Below are 26,439 nucleotides of genomic sequence, written 5' to 3'. Positions count from 1 at the left end.
TCAGGAGAAAGAAACTGGCATTTCACGGATCGGAGAGTGGAATGTCAGATCCGTTAATCGGGCAGGTAGGTTAGAAAATTTAAAAAGGGAAATGGATAGGTTAAATTTAGATATAATGGGAATTAGTGAAGTTCGGTGGCAGGATGAACAAGACTTCTGGTCAGGTGAATACAGGGTTATAAATACAAAATCAAATAGGGGTAGGTTTATTAATCAGGGTGTCTACGTGGACAAGGAAAAAAATTTCCCGAATTTTTCCCGGATTTCACGGTTAAAAACACAATTTCTCCCGGATGAAATTACGTATAAAGCGAGTGAAAATACATCCGTGTTAAGTAGCAGTATACTTTTCCTCAGAGCTGTAAAACCTATCAGTCCTTTGAATCGTAAAGGTCTTATACTGCCGGAGGACGTCCCAGCACTTTAGGAAACGAAATCCAGGAAAAACAATGCATCTGGAAAGTTGTTTGAAGCGAGACAATATGCACAGAGTTTATTTTCATATTGCGAAAGTATATACATAAATTCCACAAATTACAACACGATAGCTTCTGAAACTCTATTGAGATTGCGTTGAGCGATGCACTTTTGTCAGCCAGTCATAGCTCATGTCACATGATCTCGCTAGCGAATGACGGCAGTTATTCAGAGCACGAGGCCTACGAGAAAGACAGGCTGCGGCGCGTACATTACGAAGGTAGGCCAAGCTCGCTCAACTTGACAAAGTGCGTTTCTACACCGGTTAACTCGTAAGTAGAAGTGTATGTACGAACGAGAATTGCATCGTCTATTGGCATCCACTATTATTAGTCCTACAATGAAAGGAAGTCCGTAGGCCTACTAACAGGCTCTAATTTGGCAATTAAAATCGTGCCAAAATGATTATCAGTTGCGTAGAAAAGTCGAAGTGTTCTGGCATGAAGAGATTTGTGACATTGCTCAGTAACACATTATGCACATTTTTTTGAAGGTCAATTACACTTTTTGCCATCGATTGCATAATTTTTTATCTATGAAAGAACAACATTAAATATGAAAACTAACTTGAAGCTCGGTCTTTTTTTAGCGTGTATTACACGTTAAAACATATCAAATACAAATGTGCCGGTAAAATTTTGAATAGTGGCATAAATGACTTATCTTCTGGGCCCGACATTTTTCAAGTGGCTGATCCTCAAAGTGTTAAGTTTTGAATGAGAGTTATAATGCCCTGTGATTTAAGAAATTCGCTGCACATTCTCATACGTAACATAAATCATCTTGCGTGGAAATTTACTTTGAAAGTAATGCATCTCAAGCCACTATTCGTAATATTTTCTGATGATCTGTTAGAAATGTAAACAATTGTGACGTCACGCACATCAAATGCACGTTAGTTGTTACGGACGTACTGCATAATCTTCGATCTAAAGCCTCTTACACTTTTCGGTGCCGGCACTCTGGTCTGTGCATTGTGTAAATTTTCTATGCAACTAAACTTTTATTTTGGTGCTATTCTCTGATATATGTTTCATTGCTGCAGTATTATTCAGCAGTAGTGGACTAAAGTTCTTTGTCAGCGTATCAGATCTTACACGTCAAACCTACAAAACTTTAACTAAAATCAAAAACAATGAAAAATCCCGGAATTCTAAAAAATTCCCGGGCTTTTCCCGGATGAAAAAATTCCCGGGTTTTTCCCGGATCTCCCGGGCCGTATACACCCTGTTAATGAATAAAAAAGTAGGAATGCACGTAAGCTACTACAAACAGCATGTTGCGGTTGTTGTTGTGGTCTTCAGTCCTGAGACTGGTTTGATGCAGCTCTCCATGCTACCCTATCCTGTGCAAGCTTCTTCATGTCCCAGTACTTACTGCAACCTACATCCTTCTCAATCTGCTTAGTGTATTCATCTCTTGGTCTCCCTCCACGCTGCCCTCCAATGCTAAATTTGTGATCCCTTGATGCTTCAGAACATGTCCTACCACTCGGTCCCTTCTTCTTGTCAAGTTGTGCCACAAACTCCTCTTTTCCCCAATTCTATTCAATACCCCCTCATTAGTCTACCCATCTAATCTTCAGAATTCTTCTGTAGCACCACATTTTGAAAGCTTCTACTCTCTTCTTGTCTAAACTATTTATCGTCCATGTTTCACTTCCATACATGGCTACACTCCATACAAATGCTTTCAGAAACGACTTCGTGACACTTAAATCCATACTTAATGTTAACAAATTTCTCTTCTTCAGAAATGCTTTCCTTGCCATTGCCAGTCTACATTTTATATCCTGTATACTTTGATCATCATCAGTTATTTTGCTCCCCAAATAGCAAAACTCCTTTACTACTTAAAGCGTCTCATTTCCTAATGTAATTCCCTCAGCATCACCCGACTTAATTCGACTACATTCCATTACCCTCGTTTTTGCTTTTGTTGATGTTCATCTGATATACTCCTTTCAAGACACTGTTCATTCTGTTCAACTGCTCTTCCAAGTCCTTTGCTGTCTCTGACAGAATTACAATGTCATCGGCTAACCTCAAAGTTTTTATTTTTTCTCCATGGATTTTAATACCTACTCCGAATTTTTCTTTTGTTTCCTTTACTGTTTGCTCAATATACAGATTGAATAACATCGAGGAGAGGCTACAACCCTGTCTCACTCCCTTCCCAACCACTGCTTCCCTTTCATGTCCCTCGACTCTTATAACTACCATCTGGTTCCTGTACAAATTGTAAATAGCCTTTCGCTCTGTATTTTACCCCTGCCACCTTTAGAATTTGAAAGAGAGTATTCCAGTCAACATTGTCAAAAGCTTCTCTAAGTCTACAAATGCTTGAAACGTAGGTTTGCCTTTCCTTAATCTTTCTTCTAGGATAAGTTGTAAGGTCAGTATTGCCTCACGAGTTCCAATATTTCTACAGAATCCAAACTGATCTTCCCTGAGGTCGGCTTCTACCAGTTTTTCCATTTGTCTGTAAAGAATTCGCGTTAGTATTTTGCAGCTGTTACTTATTAAACTGATAGTTCGGTAATTTTCCCATCTGGCAACACCTGCTTTCTTTGGGATTGGATTTATTATATTCTTGTTGAAATCTGAGGGTATTTTGCCTGTCTCATACATCTTGCTCACCAGATGGTAGAGTTTTGTCAGGACTGGATCTCCCAAGGCCATCAGTAGTTCTAATGGAATGTTGTCTACTCCCTGGGCCTTGTTTCGACTTAGGTCTTTCAGTGTTCTGTCAAACTCTTCACGCAGTAGCATATCATCCATTTCATCTTCATCTACCTCCTCTTCCATTTCCATAATATTGTCCTCAAGAACATCGCCCTTGTATAGACCCTCTATATACTCCTTCCACCTTTCTGCTTTCCCTTCTTTGCTTAGAACTGGGTTTCCATCTGAGCTCTTGATATTCATGCAAGTAGTTCTTTTTTCTCCAAAGGTCTCTTTAATTTTCCTGTAGGCAGTATCTATCTTACCCCTAGTGATATGCGCCTCTACATCCTTACCTTTGCCCTCTAGCCAACCCTGCTTAGCCATTTTGCACTTCCTGTTGATCTCATTTTTGAGACGTTTGTATTCCTTTTTGCCTGTTTCATTTACTGCGTTTTTGTATTTCTTCCTTTCATCAATTAAATTCAGTATCTCTTCTGTAACCCAAGGATTTCTACTAGCCCTCGTCTTTTTACCTACTTGATCCTCTGCTGCCTTCACTACTTCATCCCTCAAAGCTACCCATTCTTCTACTGTATGTATTTCCCCCATTCCTGTCAATTGCTCCCTTATGCTCTCCCTGAATCTCTGTACAACCTCTGGTTCTTTTAGTTTATCCAGGTCCCATCTCCTTAAATTCCCACCTTTTTGCAGTTTCTTCAGTTTTAATGTACAGTTCATAACCAATAGATTGTGGTCAGAGTCCACATCTGCCCCTGAAAATGTCTTACAATTTAAAACCTGGTTCCTGAATCTCTGTCTTACCATTATATAATCTATCTGATACCTTCTAGTATCTCCAGGATTCTTCCATGTATGCAACCTTCTTTCATGATTCTTGAACCAAGTGTTAGCTATGATTAAGTTATGCTCTGCGCAAAATTCTACCAGACGGCTTCCTCTTTTATTTCTTACCCCCCAATCCTTATTCACCTACTACATTTCCTTCTCTCCCTTTTCCTACTATCGAATTCCAGTCACCCATGACTATTAAATTTTCATCTCCCTTCACTACCTGAATAATTTCTTTTTATCTCATCATACATTTCATCAATTTCTTCATCATCTGCAGAGCTACATGGCGTATACACTTGTACTACTGTAGTAGCACAGTATTGTGACCAAGATAGATACGAAGTCCATGCCTACCACAGTACTTCAAGTTTATATGCCAACTAGCTCCGCAGATGACGAAGAGATTGATGAAATGCATGGTGAGATAAAAGAAATAATTCAGATAGTGAAGGGAGATGAAAATTTAATAGTCATGGGTGACTGGAGTTTGATAGTAGGAAAAGGAAGAGAAGGAAATCTAGTAGGTTAATATGGAATGGGGTTAAGGAATGAAAGAGGAAGCCTTCTTCTTCCATTGGCTTATCTAAATACTTTGCTTGTGTTAAATGCCAATTGAAATACTTCCTTATAGTACGCCAAGTATTATTATAATATTTTGGTTCCTATAGACCTGATATTAACTTTTCTTGAGCACTGGCTGACCAGCACTTCTCTTTAAATTTCTTTTGAAAGTCTCCCCAAGAGGAAAAATTCTCAGTATTTACTGTTCCCTATTCTGAGGCTTCCCCTAGAAGATACCCCAAAGCAAATTCCATCTTCTTGGAATCTTCCCAGTTTTTTGGTAAAGTTTGGTTAAATCTTTTTAAGAAATGGGTCATATGTACATCTCCGTCCGCTTAAATTTAGGGAATTGTCTAGATAACCCTGAATTAGCTCTGCATTGCAAATGGGTCACCACTTCACTAGTTAATACAGCATTAAGTGAAGTTACCCTTTTTTCTACTTTATCTTGGATAAGCTTAAATTCTCTCCACAGGTCATCCATACCCTTCCTGGTATCACTAAGTTTGGAAGAAGGAATAGGTGATACGTTTCCGGATGTTATTCTCTCGGGAACCTTTCGATCTATAATTACTCTAAATTGTTCCTCCAATCTAATTATGCTTATAATATGAGAGTTCGCTATTTTCTCTTTGAAGTTTCTTTCTACATTATCTACCTGTGTATTGACACCTGTAATTTGCAATTGAATGACTGGCATTAATTCGTTCTGCTTATCTACACTCTCTTTCAAAAATAAACTTGTGTAATTATCAGTATCCGTAACAAAACATTGTGGTGTTAAAGTGTAAGAATGATAAGTTCATTAAAGGCTGTACTTGATTTACAAAAGTGAGATTCACGAGTCTGGCATGATAACATTTCACCACATTAATCTAGAAGAGTAATAGTAGGGACAACACTCAGAGCCTCCATCAATTATTAGTATTGTTTACCGACAGTTTTGAAAGTTAACATTCAGTGTTAACCATTCTAGGTATAATGGGTATTTATTGTGCTATCATTTTGTCTCGTTACAGGTTATTAGATACTCATAATTTGATTCTTTCTGAAGAACTGCCTGAAAATCCTTTATTTTCTGATTTGTGGCAAAAAATTAGAACAAATGAACCTCTGATTACTAGGCTACAGGCAAGAACAACTTCATTGCAGGTAAAAATCTCACACCTGTTTTATTGCTTTTTCTGGATTTTGATTTTATGTTGAAGTGTAACCTGCATTCTTTACTATTTAAGGTGACTGTGCTGGATTGTGTTAATTCACAAAGATGTTTAGTTGTTGGCAACACCCATCTATATTTCCATCCAGATGCTGATCACATACGACTTCTGCAGGCTGGAATGATAATTCTATATCTTCAAGATATTTTACTAAGTGTAGGAAGATCGGTAAGTAAAAAAAGAAAAATTATACTGTATAGGCTGAGAGTGGTTTTTCACTGTAAATCAATTAGTAAAAAAAGTAAAATTATACTGTATAGGTTGAGAGCAGTTTTTCTTTGTAAGTCAGTTGTAGGGAGTTCAGCAAACATTTGTACACATTTCAGTGTATAAAAAAGATAAGCCAGAATTACTACCCCAGTTTAATTATTGCACCACTGAAAAGATGAATTATATGAATATTATAATATTCCCAGTATTTGGTTGTGTAGCAATCTACGAAACTGGAATTGATACAGACGTGAAAATGTACAGAGACTATATGGTCATACAATATACCGCATGCACACCCTGTAGTGCTGTGGCAGTCATGAGCCATTGGCTGCATTACTGGGTGGAGTTGAGTTGAGGACAGTAAAACCAGAAATCTGGCTATTGTGAATCCCATTCTCTACTTCTGTGGAATAGTATCTACATCTACATTTATACTCTGCAAGCCACCCAACGGGGTGTGGCGGAGGGCACTTTACATGGCACTGTCATTACTTCCCTTTCCTGTTCCAGTCACGTATGGTTCGTGGGAAGAACGATTGCCGGAAAGCCTCTGTGCGCGCTTGAATCTCTCTAATTTTACATTTGTGATCTCCTCGGGAGGTATAAGTAGGGGGAAGCGATATATTCGATACCTCATCCAGAAATGCACCCTCTCGAAACCTGGACAGCAAGCTACACCGCGATGCAGAGCACCTCTCTTGCAGAGTTTGCCACTTGAGTTTGCTAAATATACGCATAACGCTATCAGGCTTACCAAATAACCCTGTGACGAAATGCGCCGCTCTTCTTTGGATCTTCTCTATCTCCTCTGTCAACGTGACCTGGTATGGATCCCACACTGATGAGCAATACTCAAGTATAGGTCGAACAAGTGTTCTGTAAGCCACCTCCTTTGTTGATGTACTACATTTTCTAAGGACTCTCCCAGTGAATCTCAACCTGGCACCCTACCTTACCAACAATTAATTTTATATGATCATTCCACTTCAAATTGTTCCGTACGCATACTCCCAGATATTTTACAGAAGTAACTGCTACCAGTGTTTGTTCCGCTATCATACAATAAAGGATCCTTCTTTCTATGTATTCGCAATACATTTGTCTATGTTAAGGGTCAGTTGCCACTCCTTGCGCCAAGTGCCTATCCGCTGCAGATCTTCCTGCATTTTGCTGCAATTTTCTAATGCTGCAACTTCTCCGTATACTACTGCATCGTCCGTGAAAAGCCGCATGGAACCTCACGACACTATCTACTAGGTCATTTATATATATTGTGAAAAGCAATGGCCCCATAACACTCCCCTGTGGCACACCAGAGGTTACTTTAACATCTGTAGACGTCTCTCCATTGAGAACAACATGCTGTGTTCTGTTTGCTAAAAATTCTTCAATCCTGTCACACAGCTGGTTTGATATTCCGTAGGCTCTTACTTTGTTTATCAGGCGACAGTGCGGAACTGTATCGAACGCCTTCCGCAAGTCAAGGAAACTGACCTCTACCTGGGAGCCTGTATCTAATATTTTCTGGGTCTCGTGAATAAATAAAGCGAGTTAGGTCTCACACGTTCGCTGTTTCCGGAATCCATGTTGATTCCTACAGAGTAGATTCTGGTTTTCCAGAAATGACATGATACGCGAGCAAAAAATATGTTCTAAAATTCTACAACAGATCGATGCCAGAGATATAGGCCTATTGTTTTGCGCATCTGCTCGACGACCCTTCTTGAAAACTGGAACTACCTGTGCTGTTTTCCAATCATTTGGAACCTTCCGTTCCTCTAGAGACTTGCGGTACACGGCTGTTAGAAGGGGGGCAAGTTCTTTTGCGTACTCTGTATAGAATAATGTTACCCAAATATATGTAGAGCAAAGAAATTTAATGTACAGTTCTAGTATGCCTCATTGTCTGTCACACAAAATAATGTTTCAAAACTGTGTATCTGGTTCAAAAATGCTGTAGATTAAATTATTCTTGTAGCTTCCAGACAAAGAGGCGACACTTCTCTTGTGTGGCGACTTCAACAGCACACCAGAATGTGGAGTCTATCAACTTATGACGCAGCAGGTGGTTACGGAAGATGCTCTCGACTGGTCAAGCAGTAAGTGATATTTCTTTTACGTATCTTGTAATTTTAACTTAAGTGGTTAATGAATCTCTTTTGTAATAAGAAAATATGTAATATCTTTAAAGACAATTGCCTTGAGACTTAAATGAACTTGTGTGTGCTGAGTGCTTTCATCTATACAGTGCACTCTTGTATTGTTAACTATTCCACTCATTTGTACAGATGAAGCAGAGACTGTGAAAGGTGTTTGTTTATCGCACAAATTCAATATTGCAAGTGCATGTGGGACACCAGATTTCACAAACTACACTGAAGGATTCGCTGGATGTTTAGATTATATATTCTTCCAGACAGATAACTTACAGGTGACACAGGTATGTAACTTAAACTAATGGATATAATTTGATGTTGCTTTTATTTATTAACGAACTGTAGCATTATCAATGGAGAGGGTTTGGGGGAAAGGGGGGGGGGGGTTTGTCAGCATTCTTTATGACCACAACAAGTGAACTTAAAATAAAATAAAATTTTGATAATCTTTTTTTACTTTCAGTAACAACGTATTTTTAAAGATTTACTGATGTGCAACTAGGGTCCAGAACCTGAAAATATCTTTCAGCACTGTCATAGCAATACCAACACAATTTCAATTACGTATGCTACCAGCAGAGGAAGGAAGGGTTACATTACGACAGAAGAAGAAGAAGAGTTACTAATTTTGTTAGTTGTTGTTGACTTAAACCACACATGTTTTAAAGAGATGTTGTGAAAAGTTACATGTATTATTGTTAATCAGTTAATTTTAGGAAGTTTAACTGAAAAATTTAAAACAGGTAAAGGATTTGGTAGAAGTTGTCATTAAAACAATAAAAACTTTTTTGAAAATTTTAAAGTATAAAGTCCATAAGATATTTTGCACTAAAGTTACAATAAGTTTCATTTTGTTCTTAGTGGAATGTATTTGTGCATGACTTGAGCTGGCTTTCATTAAAACTATATACAGCAGTAACCTTTTGATGTAAAGCAGTGACTTGAGAGTAGCATTGATGTCTTACTTACAGAATAAAGATGAGGTGGGCAATAATAGATATTGATTTTACATTAAAGCACAAGACAATGAGAGAGTTGACACTGTGATGTGTTACACATTGCAAGACAGAAGTAAAGTATTTTAAACTTTCTGTCAAAACTGGGTTAATTGTGATGAATTACTACAAAAGTTGTGTGAGGAAATACACATGAATGAATGCTGACGCCTCATAAGAGGGTTATTGCTTTTTGTGGTAAGAGTGCACCACAGTGTGATTTTCAGCACTTGTATTCCAAGCTTGTCAGTTACCTAATTGATTTAAATATGTAAAGGCAAAGAGTTTGCCTTTACATATGTCTGCTTGTGTCTGTATATGTGTGGATGGATGTGTGTATGTGTGTGCGCGAGTGTATACCTGTCCCTTTTTCCCCCTAAGGTAAGTCTTTCCGCTCCCGGGATTGGAATGACTCCTTACCCTCTCCCTTAAAACCCACATCCTTTCGTCTTGCCCTCTCCTTCCCTCTTTCCTGATGAAGCAACCGTGTATGTTTGTGTTTGTTATTGTCTCTATCAGACTCATCAAGGCTTTGTAAATGATTTGCTCCAAACTTTTCTGCTCTTCATTGCACATTTTTAAACAAAATGAATTCAAAAAGCATACCAAAAAAATTGACTTTATTGTTTATTACAGTAGAGTAGAATGTTTTAAATTCCAGTACTTTGTTTGAATTTCCCAGTTTTTCAAGGTTATATACGATACGTGGGTAATTCCTGGTTCTCAAGGATTTCTCTCTCTCTCTCTCTCTCTCTCTCTCTCTCTCTCTCTCTCTGTGTGTGTGTGTGTGTGTGTGTGTGTGTGTGTGTGTGTGTGTTGGCAGTGGACAAGATTATGCTCATCCTCACCCATCATTTATCTTGTGGTGATATGTCCAATCATAATTTTTTTGTGTGTTTTTCTTCTGTATGTAAGCAGATATGTATCAAAAATCTAAAATTTTATATTCAATATGGTTTATTTTCTGTTTCCAGGTTGTTCCTTTACCTACTGAAGAGGAACTAAAACAGCACACTGCATTACCAAATGTTGTCTTTCCTTCAGATCACTTAGCACTAGTAGCTGATTTGAAATGGAAAGAGAGTTGATTAATGAGAAAATAAAGCACACAATGAATTATTATAAGGAGTACTGTATTCTTATTTCATTCTCTGAAACATGACCATTTTCTCACAGGTAATAATGTAGAGAAAATGTTACAACCACTGGCCATCACAAGACTGAATGGCAACGCATTCAGGCACATGATGCAGCAAGAAAAGTATATAAGCAGAGCAGAGACAAGTGGGTAATTATTCTACTGGCTATGAGAGATTCAAATTGGCAAAACCATTGACACAAGTGACTTTAACAAAGGGCAGATTGTTAGGGGTCGGCACTTGGGAACGAGCATGCCTACATTACACATGAAGTGGAAACCTTCACTTATTATATTACTTGATGTGACCGGGGACAAATTAATTAGTCTTATGTTCTGTGGATCACACAGAGAGCATAGAATGCGTCAGTTTACACTTTTATTATCTTCATTTGTCAAGATCTGATCTATACCTTTACCAGTTCTATACCATATGTGAGTGACACAGCAAGAAAATAATTCCAGTACTATGTCTTGCTGCAACCAGCAAGTCTTTTTAAATGTTGATGCTAAGCTCTCTTAGAGTTTTCTGGCATTGCTTGGTATGTGTAGTAATGGGAATGGCTTCAAGTGAACACACTCTTAAACACTTACTGAGTACTTTAATAGATCTGCTGAGTACTTTCTGGTTACAAGTACAATGTTACAGTCACATTCTAAAATAAGTGTGACCTTAAACAAAATGATATGTAATTGCTTGTGTGGTCTGGAATATTTATGGAAGACGTAGAAAGCTTTATATTTGCTTTCATAACTAGCCCACTTGTTATCCTGTACATTCCTTTTAGCATTAAACAATTTTAGAAGTAAAATTTGAAGTAAGATTGTGGCGTTTCCTGCTACAGCAGACAGTAAATTTGTTCTCCCTGCATCTGGTTGTTAACAGTACTCACACATATGGGAGATCCTGTGCTCAAATGGCACAATGTGGAAAATTTCAAGATGGTATGGTGATAGGTCAGCAATAGTGGCTTGCAGTCATGTTGTTTCCACACAGAATCTCCTTTATCATAATAGAAGTGATACTTAATTCTACAGTGCATATACAGGACCCCAGAGGTGCTTACTTTTTAAATTTTCCTGTAATTCATGATTTGATTTCAAACTCCTTTCCAGTAGTCTCCCACTCTCCCTATAGCACCCCTCTTATCAAGTATGAGCTAAATTGTTTTTGAATAATTCAAAATATTTACCGAAAAACTGTCAGTGCTTCTCTATTACATATTGACTTTTACACTTTTTAGGAGCAGTTATTAATTAAACAGTAACTGTAGTAGAGGATGTGGAAGTATTAGCAGCAGCAGCAGCAAGTAGTACAAGAGTAAAGAGAATAGACCTGTCCTTTGCTTATTAGAGATGTCTGTATACTTTTGAGCTTTTTGCAATCACATGCTTTATTCTTGCATGGTATTGTGGTTCTGTGTTCTATTGTCATGGTGTATTACAATAAACAAAAATTAAAGGTAAGAATGAAAGAAATTGATTGGGAATTGTCTTTTCACTTGCAATGAAAAGAGAATATTAGTAAAATTGCATTGTTATGAAATGTTCTGCGTGTATGAAATTGTATTATTGTTCATTTACTTTGCCTTGTGACGTTTCTTATGCTGTGTCAATCACTATGCATAATTTAATTATATTTCTCATCTTCTGAAAGCTTCTCGTTATGTTAAGTTTACAAAAAATGACCGTTGAGTTCTTTTCCTCAACTTCAATTGTAGATGCAGGCAGCCGACTCCAGGGAACACCAGTCCTCTCAAGATGATATAAAATATGAAGGAATTCTGCTTAATTTTTGTCTATTTCACTTTAGTAAAAATATTTAATACTGTTATTTTAATACCAGAGAAGGGAAGTTGCTACTCACCATATAGCGGAGATGCTGAGTCGCGATAGACACAACAAAAAGATTCACACAATCATAGCTTTCGGCCATTAAGGCCTTTGTCAGCAGTACACACACACACACACACACACACAACTTGCACACACATTTGCAGTCTCAGAGAACTGAGACCTCAGTCAAATTGTGTGAATCTTTTTTAAGTCATCTTATTCAGAAACACACACAATTCAAAAGACTCATAGGCTGTTGTACTCCCAGCAGTACAGCATAACAAAACTTCTACATACGAGAGTGTGAAACAAAATCATCTACAAAAAAAGTGAATGCTGTTGTATGGTAAATTGTCTGCGCTTTACTGCATATTCATTACTCATGTCTTTGTGACGCTTATAGTCAGTCTTTTATTATATCGTTATCACTGTTTCATTTTTTAATAAATTTTAACCTTACCATATCTGTGGCTCTTTCACCATGTACATGGTTGGTTTAAAAGTTAGTTTCCCCCCTCCCCAATGCGGTTATTGCTGCCATCACGTCTTGTTTAGTTTTGCATCAGTTGTACCTGTTGAAATTTGTGTATTTGTTGTTGGATTTTTTATCTTTGCTGGATATCGTAAATTGTCCAGTGGAAGAAATTATTGGTCTGAGAATGATGATCTTAGTGGCCAAATGGTGAAAGATTCAATGTGTTGTAACAGGTACCTTGAATGGAAATCTGCATTACATTTCAATGATAATAAAGAGGCCAAAAATAAAAGTGACACAAATCTTGAAAGTCATTCGCAGAGGCTCTGGTACAACATTATCAGAGAATTTCAGGAAAATCTAGCAGCTGATGAAATGATTGTGATATGTTAAGGACATCACCTTATAAAGCAGTTTGAATCAAGCCCATACACTTTGGATATAAACTATGGGCCTTATGTGATACTGATGGTTACCATTACAACATCTTTCTACATTGTGGGAAGACCAGGATGATGCCATTACAAAGTATTTTTTAACAATTAGTTTACTAGTCTTAATAAGAGGAAAACTGAACAAAGTGCCGTTATTACCTCATAATGTAAAGAAAAAGAAAGGGAAGGGTCATTTTGAGTTCAGATTTGATAGAGAGAAGGAAATTTTAGTCACAAAATTGAAGGACAAGTGTGTTGCACTAGCAATTAATTTTGACATTGTGCTCCCTTCTGCCAAAGTCCAACACTGGAATTCACTTCAGAAAGAAAAGCTCAGTGTTCCACAACCATATGCATTGAACACACACAAGAATTTCATTGGATATGTTGTACTTCACAACTGGCTAACAGAGAAACACACAGTCGCAGAGCATGGTAAAAAAGTGGTAATGGTGTCTTTTTACGAGGATGTAAGATATGACTGTTGTAAACACATAGATGGCTTTCAAGAGGTGCAATGAAGGAACTACTTCTGAAGTGAAAGAATTCAGAAGACAGACTGCCAGAACATACCAGAAGAAAAGTCTTGAAATGACGTCAACTACAGGAAGACCAACAAAACTCATCTCGTTTCCCAGAACTAATGTACCAGACATACGATATGACCAGAAATGGCACATCATCCAGAAGCGTGAAAAGTAAAGAAGATACCAGTTTGAGACCTGTAAAGGAAAGCCTAGAGCATATTGTGGGAAGTGTAATGTTGACCCAAAATTTCAAATTTAGGTCCTAAGTGAACAAAATTTCCTCATGACTCCATAAATTAGTTTGTCAGGATAGAGTTTTCCAAAAATTAAGAATATATGTTAATTAAAAATAAATTGGGCATCAATGGATTAACAAAATATTACTCAGGTCCATCAGATTCTTTTAATATAATGTAGTAACATTTCAATACGCCAGTAAATTTCAAACAAATTGTTCAACTCCAAAAGATGGGTATATAAAGATAACTATTTAAAATAAGGACAGGGCCTAGCAGGCCCTGCATATGCATTCAGGTGTTTTTTCAACAACATGCATACTAGAGTTAAATGTTTAATATGAGTGCACAGATTTTTTGTTGAAAATCTAAAACCTTTTTTTCCACATGCCTGAGACAAGTTTATTCACTGATAAAAGGCATCGACATAGTTTCTTCTCACAAAGCATACCAAAATTAGTTTCATTCATGGTTGGTGCACACTTAGAAACAAATTGGTGTATCAAATGGAACGTGCTTCCCATCATGGTTTGCTACTGCAGCTCTTTCCAACGGAAGTTGTTGCCTAGATCTGTCTTGCAAATCATAGTAAACAAAAATGAGTGCTCATTAAAAACAATCCACCCAGCTCTTTCTACTTCAGCCTATATCCTACTCTTATCAGAGGACTGGCCACCAGTGAAAGCAGCCTTGTCGTATAGCTGCAAACAATGCACAGCTATTTACGTAAGACTACCAACCAGCTGCCCAGCAGGATGAATGGCCACCATCAAACTGTTGCAAAGAACAAAACTGACAAACTGGTGGCAAAACATATTCAATTTAAGTGGCTACTTCACCACCATCCGTTTCTCTGAACTGTGCAGATGAGAGTTATCCTTAAAACACACCTTCCACTCCATAGTAATCCAGGCCTCGATCTCTGGTAACCCACTGTCCACACACCTTTCACCCAACAGTTTCCCCTTCCTCCATCCTGTCCCCCCTCAATTCACTACCTCATGTCTCTTCAGCGTGCATCACTCCACATCGGCTCTGACATGTGCATCATATGCCTCTACATCTACATACATCCTCTGCAAGCCATCATACAGTGTGTGGCGGAGGGTGACCTGTACCACAAATAGTTGTTTCCTTTCCTGTTCCGGTGGCAGACAGAGTGAGGGAAAAAAGACTGTTTATATGCCTCCCTGTGAGCCGTAATTTCCTGTGTCTTATCTTCATGGTTTCTACACGAAATGTATGTTGGCGGCAGTAAGATCATTCTGCAGTCGGCTTCAAATGCCGGTTCTCTAAACTTTATGAGTAGTGTTCTTCGAAATGAATGTCTTCTTCTCTGCTCCCGAAGTATGTCTGTAATACTTGCATGCTGATTGAACCTACCAACAAAACAATCTAGTAGCTTGCCTCTGAATTGCTTTGATGTCTTCTTTCAATCCGACCTGGTGCAGATCCCAAACACTCAAGTGGTATTAAAGAATAGGTCACACTAGCATCCTATATGTGGTCGCCTTTACAAATGAACTAGTTGACCATTTAGCACATTACCAATGCTGTATGCAAATGTCATGGGTTTGTTTTTCATACTAGTCTGCATTAACTCAACATTTTTCTACATTAAGAGCCAGCTGCCATTAATCACACCAACTAGAAATTTTGTCTAGGTCACTTATCTTTGGTACCTTCCTGTACACCACAGCATCATCAGCCAGCAACTACAGATTGCTGCCTACCCTGTCTGCCAGATCATTTAAGTATAAGAAAATAGCAACAGTCCTATCACACTTCCCTGGTGTGCTCCTGATGTTACCCCTGTCTCCAATGAACACTTGCTGTTGAGGACAATGTACTGGGTTCTTTACTTAAGAAGTCTTCGAGCCAGTCACACATCTGGGAGGCTATTCCATACGCACGTACCTTGTTAACAATCTGCTGTGGGGTACCATGTTGAATGCTTTTCGGAAATCTAGAAATATGGAATCTGCCTGTTGCCCATCATAGTTAACAGTACATCATGTGAGAAAAGAGCAAGCTGGGTTTCACTCGAGCGATGCTTTCTAAAACCATGCTGATTCGTGGACTTGAGGATTTCAGTCTGTAGGAAATTTATTATATTCTAACTCAGGATATGCTCTAGAATTCTGAAGCAAACTGATGTTAAGGATATTGCATGTGTATGGTATTCTGCCTTACGACAGGTCTTGTCATGGGTTAAGCCTCTTCCACTTTTGTCAGTCCATAGCCAGTCTTTTCATTTCTGAACATTTGCCTCCTTTGATATTGTCCAGCATTTGATATCTTCTTTTTTTCTCTTTCCCTCCACCATTCCTTCTATTTCTTCCTTCAATAAACAGTCCCTCCTCAAACAATGTCCAATCCAGTTCCGTTTCCTCTTTCTGATGACTTTCAGAATGTTTCTGTCTTCTCCAACTCTTCTTAATACTTCTTCATTCCTTACTCAGTCTTCCCACTTCACTTTTTCCATTCTTCTCCATATCCACATCTCTAGTGCCTCCAATCTTCTTTAATCTTCCTTCCTCAATGTCCAGGTCTCCGCACCATATAGTGCAACGCTCCAGATGTAGCATTTGGCAAGTCTTTTCCTCAGATCTTTGTTTAGTGGTCCACACAGTAATTTCTGTCTCCTCTTGAATCCTTCTTTTGCCATTGCAATTCTTTTCATAATTTCTGTTGAGCAATACATATCATCCATTATTGCACTTCCCAAGTAATTGAAGTTATTTACTTGCTCTATTTCCTCTTCCCCTATTTTCATATGGCATTTTCTCCCCTTTCCTCCAATTACCATGCTTTTCGTTTTCTTCTTGTTAATCTTCATTCCATATTCTTCTAATTTTGTGTTTAGATCATCTAACATTTGTTCCATCTCTCTTGCACTCTCTGCCATCACAACCATGTCACTCTCTGGCCCCCTATACAAACTCCTCTCCTTCCATCAAAACTTTCACTAATAATTTCCTCCAGATATATGTTGAACAGTGTTGGTGATAAACAACCACCTTGTCTTACACATCTTCCCAGTTCAATTTCTTCACTCATCACACCTCCTATTCTTACTCTTCCTCCCTGCTTCAAATATAAAATTCTAATTAGCCGTCAACTCCATGTTTCCTTAAGATTTGCATCAGTTTGTCCCATCTGACACAGGCAAAAACCTTCTCAAGATCAATGAACACAACATACACCTTCCTTTTCTTCTCCATATATATCTCCCCTATCACTCTCAGTAGCCCAATGGCATCCCTAGTTCCCAGTCCTCACCTGAAACAAAATTGTTTGTCACCTATTATGCAATTCAGCTTTCCATGTAGCCTTCTGTTGAGCGTCCTCTTTCTGTTTTTCATCTCCTTCATAGAGTCTTCAATCTCACTAGTTATTATTGCATCTCCTTTGTCATCATCTGCAACTTTATCTTCTTCTTCTATCTCACGATCTTCTTCACTTGGTCGCCTGTCTGCAGCGTATAGCCATTCTATATATTCTTCCCATCTTCTCAATATTTCTTGGGGTTCACTCACCATTTTACTATCTGCTGCCTCTACTTCCTTTAGTCCATTGTTGTTTCTCTTTTCCCTGAATCAAATCCATTGCTTCTTTGTACATCAAACCATACTTTCCTTCTTTCTCTAATTTCTCTATCTTGTCACTTTTCTGTCAACCATTTCTCCTTTGCTTTTTCTGTCTCCCTTTTTAACCTCCTGTAGTTTCACTTCCGTTCTTCTGAGTTTACAGTTCTCCATTTCTTGTGATCGTCCATCTTAGTTATCATATCTGCTGTTACCCATACTTTCTTTACTTTTTTCCTCTCCTTGACTCCAAGCATTTCCTTAGCTGCCTTTTTGATCCCATTTTTAAAACGATCACATCTTCCTTCTGTGCATTCCGTTTCCTGTACCTTCATCATGATTTTTAATTTTTCACAATTGCCTTTGTCTTTCAGTTTCGCAAAGTTAATGTGCTCCCTCTTCTGTCCTTTCCAGGTCATTTTCAATTTAACTAGAACCTCAGATATTACTAATATATGAGCTGAATAAATATCTGCCCCTGGATAGCTTTTGACACTCTTTAGGCAATTTCAGTATCTTTGTTGTATCATTATGTAATCAATTTGATATCTTTTGTTGTCAAATTGAGATATCCAAGTATATCATTGTCTTTTGTGGTTATCAAATAGAGTATTTCCAACTACCATGAAATTTTCATTGCAGTATTCCAACAATCTTTGCCCTCTCTCACTTCTTTCTTCCAGTCCAAATTTTCCCAGAACTTTTCCTTATGTCCTTCGCCAACTACGGCATTCCAAGCACCCATTATAACAATACATGCATTTCTTTTCTCTCTCTCTGCTAAGTTTTCTATTGTATCATAACATTCTTCTACCTCTTCATCTGAATGATTACTTGTTGGCATATAGACCTGGATGATAACTAAGTCTTTCTTTTTCCCTTTCAGTCTCATCATCATTATTCTTCCACTAACATATTCAACCTTGATAACCTGATATATATATATATATACTTACCGAACGAAAGCGCTGGCAGGTCGATAGACACACAAACAAACACAAACATACACACAAAATTCAAGCTTTCGCAACAAACTGTTGCCTCTTTCCTGATGAGGCAACAGTTTGTTGCGAAAGCTTGAATTTTGTGTGTATGTTTGTGTTTGTTTGTGTGTCTATCGACCTGCCAGCGCTTTCGTTCGGTAAGTCACCTCATCTTTGTCTGTAATTTTATTGGTCTGTTCTTTCACCCTTCTCATACACAAGAGTCACTGGCACTTTTTGCCATTCGCTTGCCACTTTGTGCTGGTTGAGAGATTTGCGGTAAGTGCGAACTAAGTAAGGGGCCAATGACATAGAGTACTCTTTGTAAAACCGAAATGGGATTCCATCCGTACCTGGCAACTTATTTTTTTCAACTCTTTCAGTTATTTCTGTATGCCAGGGATGCTCATTACTATGTCATCCAAACAGGATTCTATGTGATAGTCAAACGATGGTATATTTGTATGATTCTCCTTAAATATGGAATTTAAAACTTCAGCCTTCCTTTTTTGCTATCTTCTACTGCCAAACCAGACTGGTCAACTAGTGACAGGATGGAACCATTAGACAAGCTTAACTATTTTAGATAGAACCAGAATTTTTTCTGGTTCTCCACCAGATCTTTAGCCAAGGTAATGACGGTGGTAGCTTTTTATGCTTCGCGCATAAATCTTCTCACAGACTCATGAATCTCTACTATCTTTGTCAGTTGCCACTTGCTCGTCCTCTTTTGAATTGAGAGTGCAACAGCCTTTGCTTTCTCAGCATTTTCCAGATTTTATTATTAAATCATGGTGGGTCTTTTCCTTCCTTAATTCACTTACTAGAGACACACTTGTCCAGAGCATGATTTACGATCTGTTTAAACTTTGCCCCCAATTCCTCTATGTTCATCATTCTGGAACTAAATGATTGCAGTTCATTGTCTAAGGGAGATGTTAACAACTGCTCTTCTAGCAGAAATATTCTCTTTGTCCTCCTGACTGATTAACTTCCATAACCACTAATCTCCATCTCTATACTGTTGCCTTCGATAACATCTGGCCTGTTTGTAACTGCAAGGTAAAAGATACTTCATGTGGGCTGTCCCATGAATCTGCCACCCCTCCCTCACTGCATTCCTTGCTGGCGAACAGGGTGCATCCTTACAAGTCACTGCCACCCACCCCCAATCCCTCTCCCCCTCTACCCATCCAACCCAGCTCAACATAACCCCCATCACAATCTAATCCACAAGGAATTGTATACTTCACAACCTGGAAAGTTTTTTTGAATGAATGAATAAATACTGAGTTATGATTGAATCAGGCAGGGGCATAAAACGCAGTGTGCAATTGCTTGGTATGTTTATGAAAACAAACGATCCTGACAGAAAGTACTTTTGCATATACATAACATCGAATATGAAAAGACATATTTGTATTAAATTAATAACATAGTCTCAATCTTTCAGAAAATTTGCAGGTGCATTAAAAAAATTACAGTAAGTGGGATCCAAACCTATTATATCTTGATATTGAGTTCACTGTTTCATACCTCTATCCATTAAAGTATTTCAGTACAATGGATTGTTCTATTAAAGACTGTCTTTAATATTAGCATTTCCAGGAGATTTTAATTGCTGCTATGTTATTCAGTGACATCTAATTAAAACAAATTGTACCAAGAAAGACATATTTTTGATAAATATTCAATTTGATGTTGACTTGTAAGGTATACTTTTATAGCATACAAGTTACATGAAAATGACCAAATGCAAAAACTTTTTGACTACCAATATATCAGGTGCTGAAAAGTAATGTAACTGAATTCTTCATGTGAAAACTCTTAGAGCACTTTCTACATCTTCATGTCTACATATTTATTTCTCAACATAGTCACCCTGATGAAGAGGTTTGCACACAATAAAGTAGCACAGAGAGCTGCACCAAAACAGTCTTTGGACTGAAAACCACAACAATAACAGTCACCCTTGTGATAAACACATCTGTCCTAACAAGAGACCAGTTTGTTGATACAGTCACTGTAGAATGTTTGAATTTGTTGACTGAGCCATGTGACCTCTGCTTGCACCACTTCATCACTATCAAATTAAAGTAGTCCTCGAAGGTGTTCTTTAAGTTTTGGAAACAGATGAAAATTGTATGGGGCCAAGTTGGGACTGTAAGGAGATGATCAGCGACAGTGAACCGATGTCATCGAATTGTTGCCAATGTCAGAGCGCTCATGGGATTTGGCATTGGCATGCTCCATGTATGCACAAATGCTTCAAATTGGAAACTCGATTACAGCACACTGTTTCTCATGCACCAACACAGCAATGTTATGTGCTGCAATTCAGAGCCTTCTAGCAGCAGAGGGCTGCAAATGTGTAAACACGAAGAATAAAAATATAGAATGTTAATAACATTTGTTTTATTTAAAAATCTTTGAGTTTTCAGTGAGCTTTCATATAAAAAAATTCCACCAAAAATGGGTTTCTGCTGCAAACAACGTAATAACAATATGCCTTCTCCTAAGTTATGCTTGTGACATAGAATGCAATCACGCACTTCATTGGACATATTCCTCTTCAAGAAGTAAAACTCTGAATTGTTTTATTCCATCTATCATGCTTCATAACTCTTTGGAATTTGAAATTCTATCTCGTGATGTCCCAATCTAATGTAGGCTTCATGATCCTGGATTCTTGCCACTTCTTGGTTGGAGGGGAAAAGCAAACAAACAATTTTTGTTCCACTAATACAAGATGGTGCTTATTGTATCTACCAATTTCAGTTGGTAAACCTGGCAGAATGTGTACTGTATGCTGTTCATGCGTATGTCACTGAATAGGAGGAAGGAGGGAATTATGTAAGTCAGGTTGTTCCAACTGAGCTCCAGGGAGCCGGAGCGCTCACTGCGGCAGCTCGGAGCCCGCGTGGAGGGGGAAAGTGAACTCACTGCCCCCTGACCGCAAGCAGTCGCAACTGACACAATAATCCAATGACAGCTATGACTAGCCGCGGGAGCCCTGTACCTCTATAGCAGGATACCTTTCTATTCATTGAGAAGGATGATCGTCCACTGGGCCTTGCATGTCATAAAGTATTTAATTCTGCGAAGAGGTACAATATACGACGACATTATACACGTCTTCACCCAGCGCACTACGATCAGGTAGAAGGCCTTGCACGCAGAGAACCGGTAGCCAGGCTTAAGAACGACATACCAGGAGACGTAAGTTTAAGAACGGTTTCGTGATACGGAGGGTATCAAAACATGCAACATAGTTCATTTTCTGTAATGCGTTTATAATTTTCAGGTGAATGAGACCGGAGAAAACACTACTGAATCTGAAATTCGAGCAAGTTACAGGGTGGCTCACATCATTGCAACGAGTGGCAAGCTGTTTTCAATGGGGTCTCTCGTAAAATCATGCATGGTAGCAGTTGCAGAATATTTGTTTCCAAGTGAGGTGCAGGCAATTGAAGGGGTTTGCCTGTCGAAGCAAACAATGTCTCGTCCAATCCTGGACATGGCAGCGGATTTAGAGACACAACTCAGCAAAAAGACTGAGAGCTTTGTTGCAGTTTCGCTAGCGCATGACAAAAGCACCGACATATCGGACTGTGTTCAGCTTGCAGTCTTTGTGCGTGATGTCGACATGGAGCTGCAAGTAAGTGAAGAATTCTTGGAGGTGTTACCACTCGATTACATCGCAACAGGACGTGACATTTTTGAAGCTGTTTGTGAATCAGTGGACAATATGAATTTGCTGTGGGATAAGCTCCATTCTGTAGCGACAGACCGTGCACCACAAATGATCGGGCGTCACCAAGGTTTTGCTTCTCGTTTGAAAAATAAACTCAGGGACGAATTCGGAAAAGACATTTTGACTCTTGAATGTTTTATTCACCAAGAGGCACTGTGTGCTGAAACAGTAGAGCTAGGTGGCGTAATGAAAAATGTCGTGAAGTGAGTGAATTTTGTGCGGCGTCACGGTATGAATCATCGCCAATTCAAAGGATTCCTGAAAGATATGGAAGCGGAGTGTCGGGATATACCTTACCACAGTACAGTTCGTTGGCTGAGTCGGGGAAAAGTTCTTGATGTTTTCTCTGCCATTCATGAGGAAATATCCCTTTTTCTCGAAATGAAAGGGGAAGAAATGCATTGTCTGAAAGATATAAACTGGATAACAGACCTGGCGTTCCTAGCTGACATAACTATGCATTTGAATAATGTAAATCTGTCATTGAAGGGCAAAGGGCAGCTAATCGTTGACATGCACGACCAGATAAAAGCCTTCATGGAAAAGTTACGTTTATTTGAGAGGCAGATGAATAATGGACATTTAACGTTCTTCAATCGTCTTGCTTCTTTAAACTACCTGAAGCTACTACTTTCGGCGATTACCAAGCAAAGTTAAAGCAGCTCATCAGGTCGTTTGAAAGACGTTTCCGAGACCTCACTAGTTTGGAAATGGAACTTGAAGTGTTCAGCACTCCTTTTTCAGATTCCCCCGATGACTTTTCATCGTCACTTCAGTTGCAGATTATTGATTTGCAAAATTCAACTTTGTTGAAAGAGAGGTACTACAACACGTTGGACTTGTCACGATGGTATCGTTCATTACAGGAAAAAAACGTTTCCCAAGCTTCACAACAATGCCGCTCAGATCATGTGCTTGTTTGGATCTACGTATTGTTGTGAGCAGCTTTTCTGAGCAACGAAAAGAGTAAAAAGTAAGGAACGATCGTTTCTTCAGGATGCAACACTGAAGGCCATTCTCCTCATTAACGCTGGGAACACTTTGACGCCTGATATTTCCGATCTTGTAATGAAAAGAAAATGTCAAGCTACAGAGGCCCAATAAATTTAGTATGCAATTTCTTGTAAAACAGTTGTTTCTTATTTATTTCCTGGACATGGGAAATTTTCTGGTGTAGCATGTCACCACGTCTTAGCAGCTGAGAGTATGAGGTTGTCGATGTTGTAAGACGCGGCTGGCACATCAAAACGCTCGCCTTGCCGCCTGCCTCAGCCAGCTGAGCCACGTGCCGGCCCACTTGAATGGTCACAGCGAGTGACACGGCTCCCTGGAGCAGGGAGCGCTCCGCGGCTCACAACGGAGCCGACGAGCTGGAACAGCCTGATGTAAGTAGTATGCCATTGAGTAGTAGTCTGCTGTTGGGAATTCAGTGGTAAAAGCCTTTATCTGAACTGGTTCCATGACGAAATCTCAGCAGACACTGTGACATAACAATAATAATTGCAGTTTGGCTATATCTTGCCATTTGGCTGTACCCAAGAGGCACAGTATTCTCAGGTGAGTTAGACAGTGGAGAAACAATTGTAAGTTTCTTCAACTAACAGTCTATATGGTGGGGAAGAAATATTTGGACTTACGAGAACCTGAAACGAGTGCGTTTGTCACTGGAACACAATCCTAGACATTCACAAAATTTGCACTGTCCACTGCAGCACTTGCTGGTGAAATAAACTGGAGATGGTTCAAGAATTGAGACATGGATAGGCAAAGCAGACTTATCAACTGCACTGACTTTCTTGCAATGCTTAACGGAGAACCACTATTTCGCCAACAACTGCTAATGTCTGATCCAACAAACGTTTTCATGACTGGGCATGTTAGTAAACAATACTTCTGCTATTAATCTCAGGAAAATCCACAGTTGTATTATGGTGCGCAGGTTCCTCATTTTAAAATGGCACACTAGAGGGTTGCTGAACAACATATGGTTTCAGCAGGATGGTACAATGGCTTACACAACATGCCAAAGTATAGCTATACTCCAATAAATATTTTCAAACCATGTGGTATCCTGCTTCAGTGATGTGATGGAAATCTGATTTAACAGCTCCAGATTATTTCCTCTGGGTTTATGTGAAGACAAGGACTTTTGCGAATTGTTTGCAGACAACTGACAAAAATAAACTACCATTCACTGTGAAATAACCACCATTCCGCAGGATATCATGGATCATAGAAGCCTTCCCACAATGCCTTCAGCACTGCATCCAGGCAAATGGGGGAAATTTGAAGGAAGTTAGTTTTGTGGTGTATTGAGATCTGCCAACATGGTTTACATGCTGTAGTAACTGCCAGCTCAAGTAGGTGGACTTCATATCTGTATTTGAATTTGGTTGGTACAATATGTGCTTGTGTGTATTTGTATATTGAGACTGTTCACAAAATTCAGGAACTTCTGCAATGATTTCCTTTACTACATTTTTCATTCCACAAAGGAATATGCTGCATTTGAAGTTGGTCTGAAGATTCTGGAGTGAACACATCAGCAGCGTAATGTATTACACCTTGGTCTGAACGACACATTCCTGAATCATTCCTCAGTGTTTGTGGACAGTCTTTTGATTGCAGAACACCCACACCCGGGCTTTCTTTAAAATGCTGCTCTATTCTGCAGGTAGAGGTACATATGGAAGAAAGTATGGGAATACCAAACTCTTCATCTCATTTCAATGAGTATGATTTACAAAAGCAGGATAAGTAGAATGAGGACACACAATACAAAAAGTGCACATAGCAATACAAAAACATTGTACAGTATACTCAGAAGGCACATTGTTCAATAGCCAATACATTGTGCAAGTAGCAACAGATGGGACCTATTTGTCTCATACAGTGATACACACAAGACTTGTTTCAATAGAAAGATAAAATGATCCAAGGCCTTTTCAGCCTGGCAAAAGATTTTTGGACATAAGTTCTTGTGGAATTGGACAATGCTGCATTATGATGCTGTAAGACCATCACACTTTTTACTACACAATTCCTAACATCATTAGATTCACTTTCGGGGCTGGAGTTTGCCTGAGACTACAGTCGTGTATGTGAGTTGAGTTTGCACACACACACACACACACACACACACACACACACACACACACACATACATATATATATGTGTGTGTGTGTGTGTGTGTGTGTGTGTGTGCGTGTGTGTGTGCCTGCGTCATCTAGTTTTGATGAAGGCCTTACTGACCAAAAGCTATATTTGTGACAGTCTTTTTGTGGTGCCTATCTGTGACTAAGCATCTCCTCTATATGGTGAGTAGCAACTTTCCTTTTCAGAATATTATTACATTCCATCCTGGATTTTCCATTGTTTTTATGTGTGGAATTTAAGATCTGTTAGAATTTCAATAAATTCATGGTAACAATACACATTTATAACAGAACTTTAAATAAAGTTGATTATAAATTATTTAATACACAAACAACCTGCATGTCAATTTGTAACTGAAGGAGTTTTTAATATTAATGATTATTCTATGTAGCATTCATTCAGTGCATGTCTGGGCAGTGCTGAAGGTAAGTACTGGCCAGCCATCCTGACTGCTTACAAGTTAACTGCCTTTTTTATACTGAAGTTATTCCTCAAACATAATGACATTCATTAACTTCCTATATTATATTGAATCTACATGTAGAAAAATAAACTACATAACTGAAATTTAAGATCTGTGACCACTGAAAAGCAAATAATATCACAGTCATCTATTCATGCGAAGAATGGAACAGTAGTATGAAGGGGGAAACACAAATAATCAAAAATGTTTTGGAACCCACATTGATGTGGCAAACCAAATTTCAAAAAAGCCCACTGCAGAAGACAGGTTCTCTATAGAGTTTGGATAGTTATAAATACCATAGTAAGGTGTAAAATTCTGTTGAGCATTTCATGCAGTAAAGCTACTCCTATCACAAATGTAGGATTTTCATAGTCAATTTCCATTACTTGCAGTTCACTGTGTGGAGGAAGACAAAATGTATCACCGTTATTTACAGTGTCTATAATACCAGTACTTATTAATTACTCGCAGCTCATTTGTCGCCAACATTTTACAAACAGACAGAGTGCAATGCTATGGGTACAGGATGGCGAACTATCAATCACAGATACTCTCCACTTTTTGGATGTATGTAAAACCTTTGATGTATCACTCCAAGGCATCGAGTGTTAGTAATTTTTTGATTCATCTTTTAAACTCTCTTTATCCAAATATTCAATTTACCATGAAAATGGAGGGTGATGGAATCATTTTGTCACTAGGCTGT

The 26,439-nt window shown here is 38.6% G+C and overlaps 3 protein-coding genes across 3 annotated transcripts in view; all 3 read left to right on the top strand.

Annotated features, from left to right (window-relative positions):
* The window catches only part of LOC124798174 (2',5'-phosphodiesterase 12), a 57,150-nt gene extending 46,881 nt beyond the window's left edge, over positions 1-10,269 (top strand). The window contains exons 4-8 of the mRNA XM_047261458.1: positions 5,576-5,708; positions 5,792-5,944; positions 7,968-8,088; positions 8,278-8,429; positions 10,115-10,269. Coding sequence (XP_047117414.1) covers positions 5,576-5,708; positions 5,792-5,944; positions 7,968-8,088; positions 8,278-8,429; positions 10,115-10,228 — 673 coding nt within the window. The 3' untranslated portion in view covers positions 10,229-10,269. The remainder of the gene's footprint in view (positions 1-5,575; positions 5,709-5,791; positions 5,945-7,967; positions 8,089-8,277; positions 8,430-10,114) is intronic.
* Positions 10,270-12,793: 2,524 nt separating this feature from the next.
* Positions 12,794-22,317, top strand: LOC124799089 (general transcription factor II-I repeat domain-containing protein 2A-like). Its single transcript, XM_047262627.1, has 3 exons — positions 12,794-12,970; positions 21,411-21,575; positions 21,661-22,317. Exons 1-3 carry the CDS (start codon positions 12,794-12,796, stop codon positions 22,315-22,317), a joined length of 999 nt encoding a protein of 332 aa, XP_047118583.1.
* A 24-nt stretch (positions 22,318-22,341) lies between these two features.
* On the top strand, positions 22,342-22,767 carry LOC124799088 (general transcription factor II-I repeat domain-containing protein 2A-like). The gene has a single exon (XM_047262626.1). It carries the CDS (start codon positions 22,342-22,344, stop codon positions 22,765-22,767), a length of 426 nt encoding a protein of 141 aa, XP_047118582.1.
* Positions 22,768-26,439: the final 3,672 nt, after the last annotated feature.

The sequence above is a fragment of the Schistocerca piceifrons genome, chromosome 5 (assembly GCF_021461385.2).
Source record: "Schistocerca piceifrons isolate TAMUIC-IGC-003096 chromosome 5, iqSchPice1.1, whole genome shotgun sequence".
In the NCBI taxonomy this organism is placed as follows: Eukaryota; Metazoa; Arthropoda; class Insecta; order Orthoptera; family Acrididae; genus Schistocerca; species Schistocerca piceifrons.
Note: the sequence above shows the minus strand (reverse complement) of the source record. Positions and strands in the feature narration are given on the sequence as shown.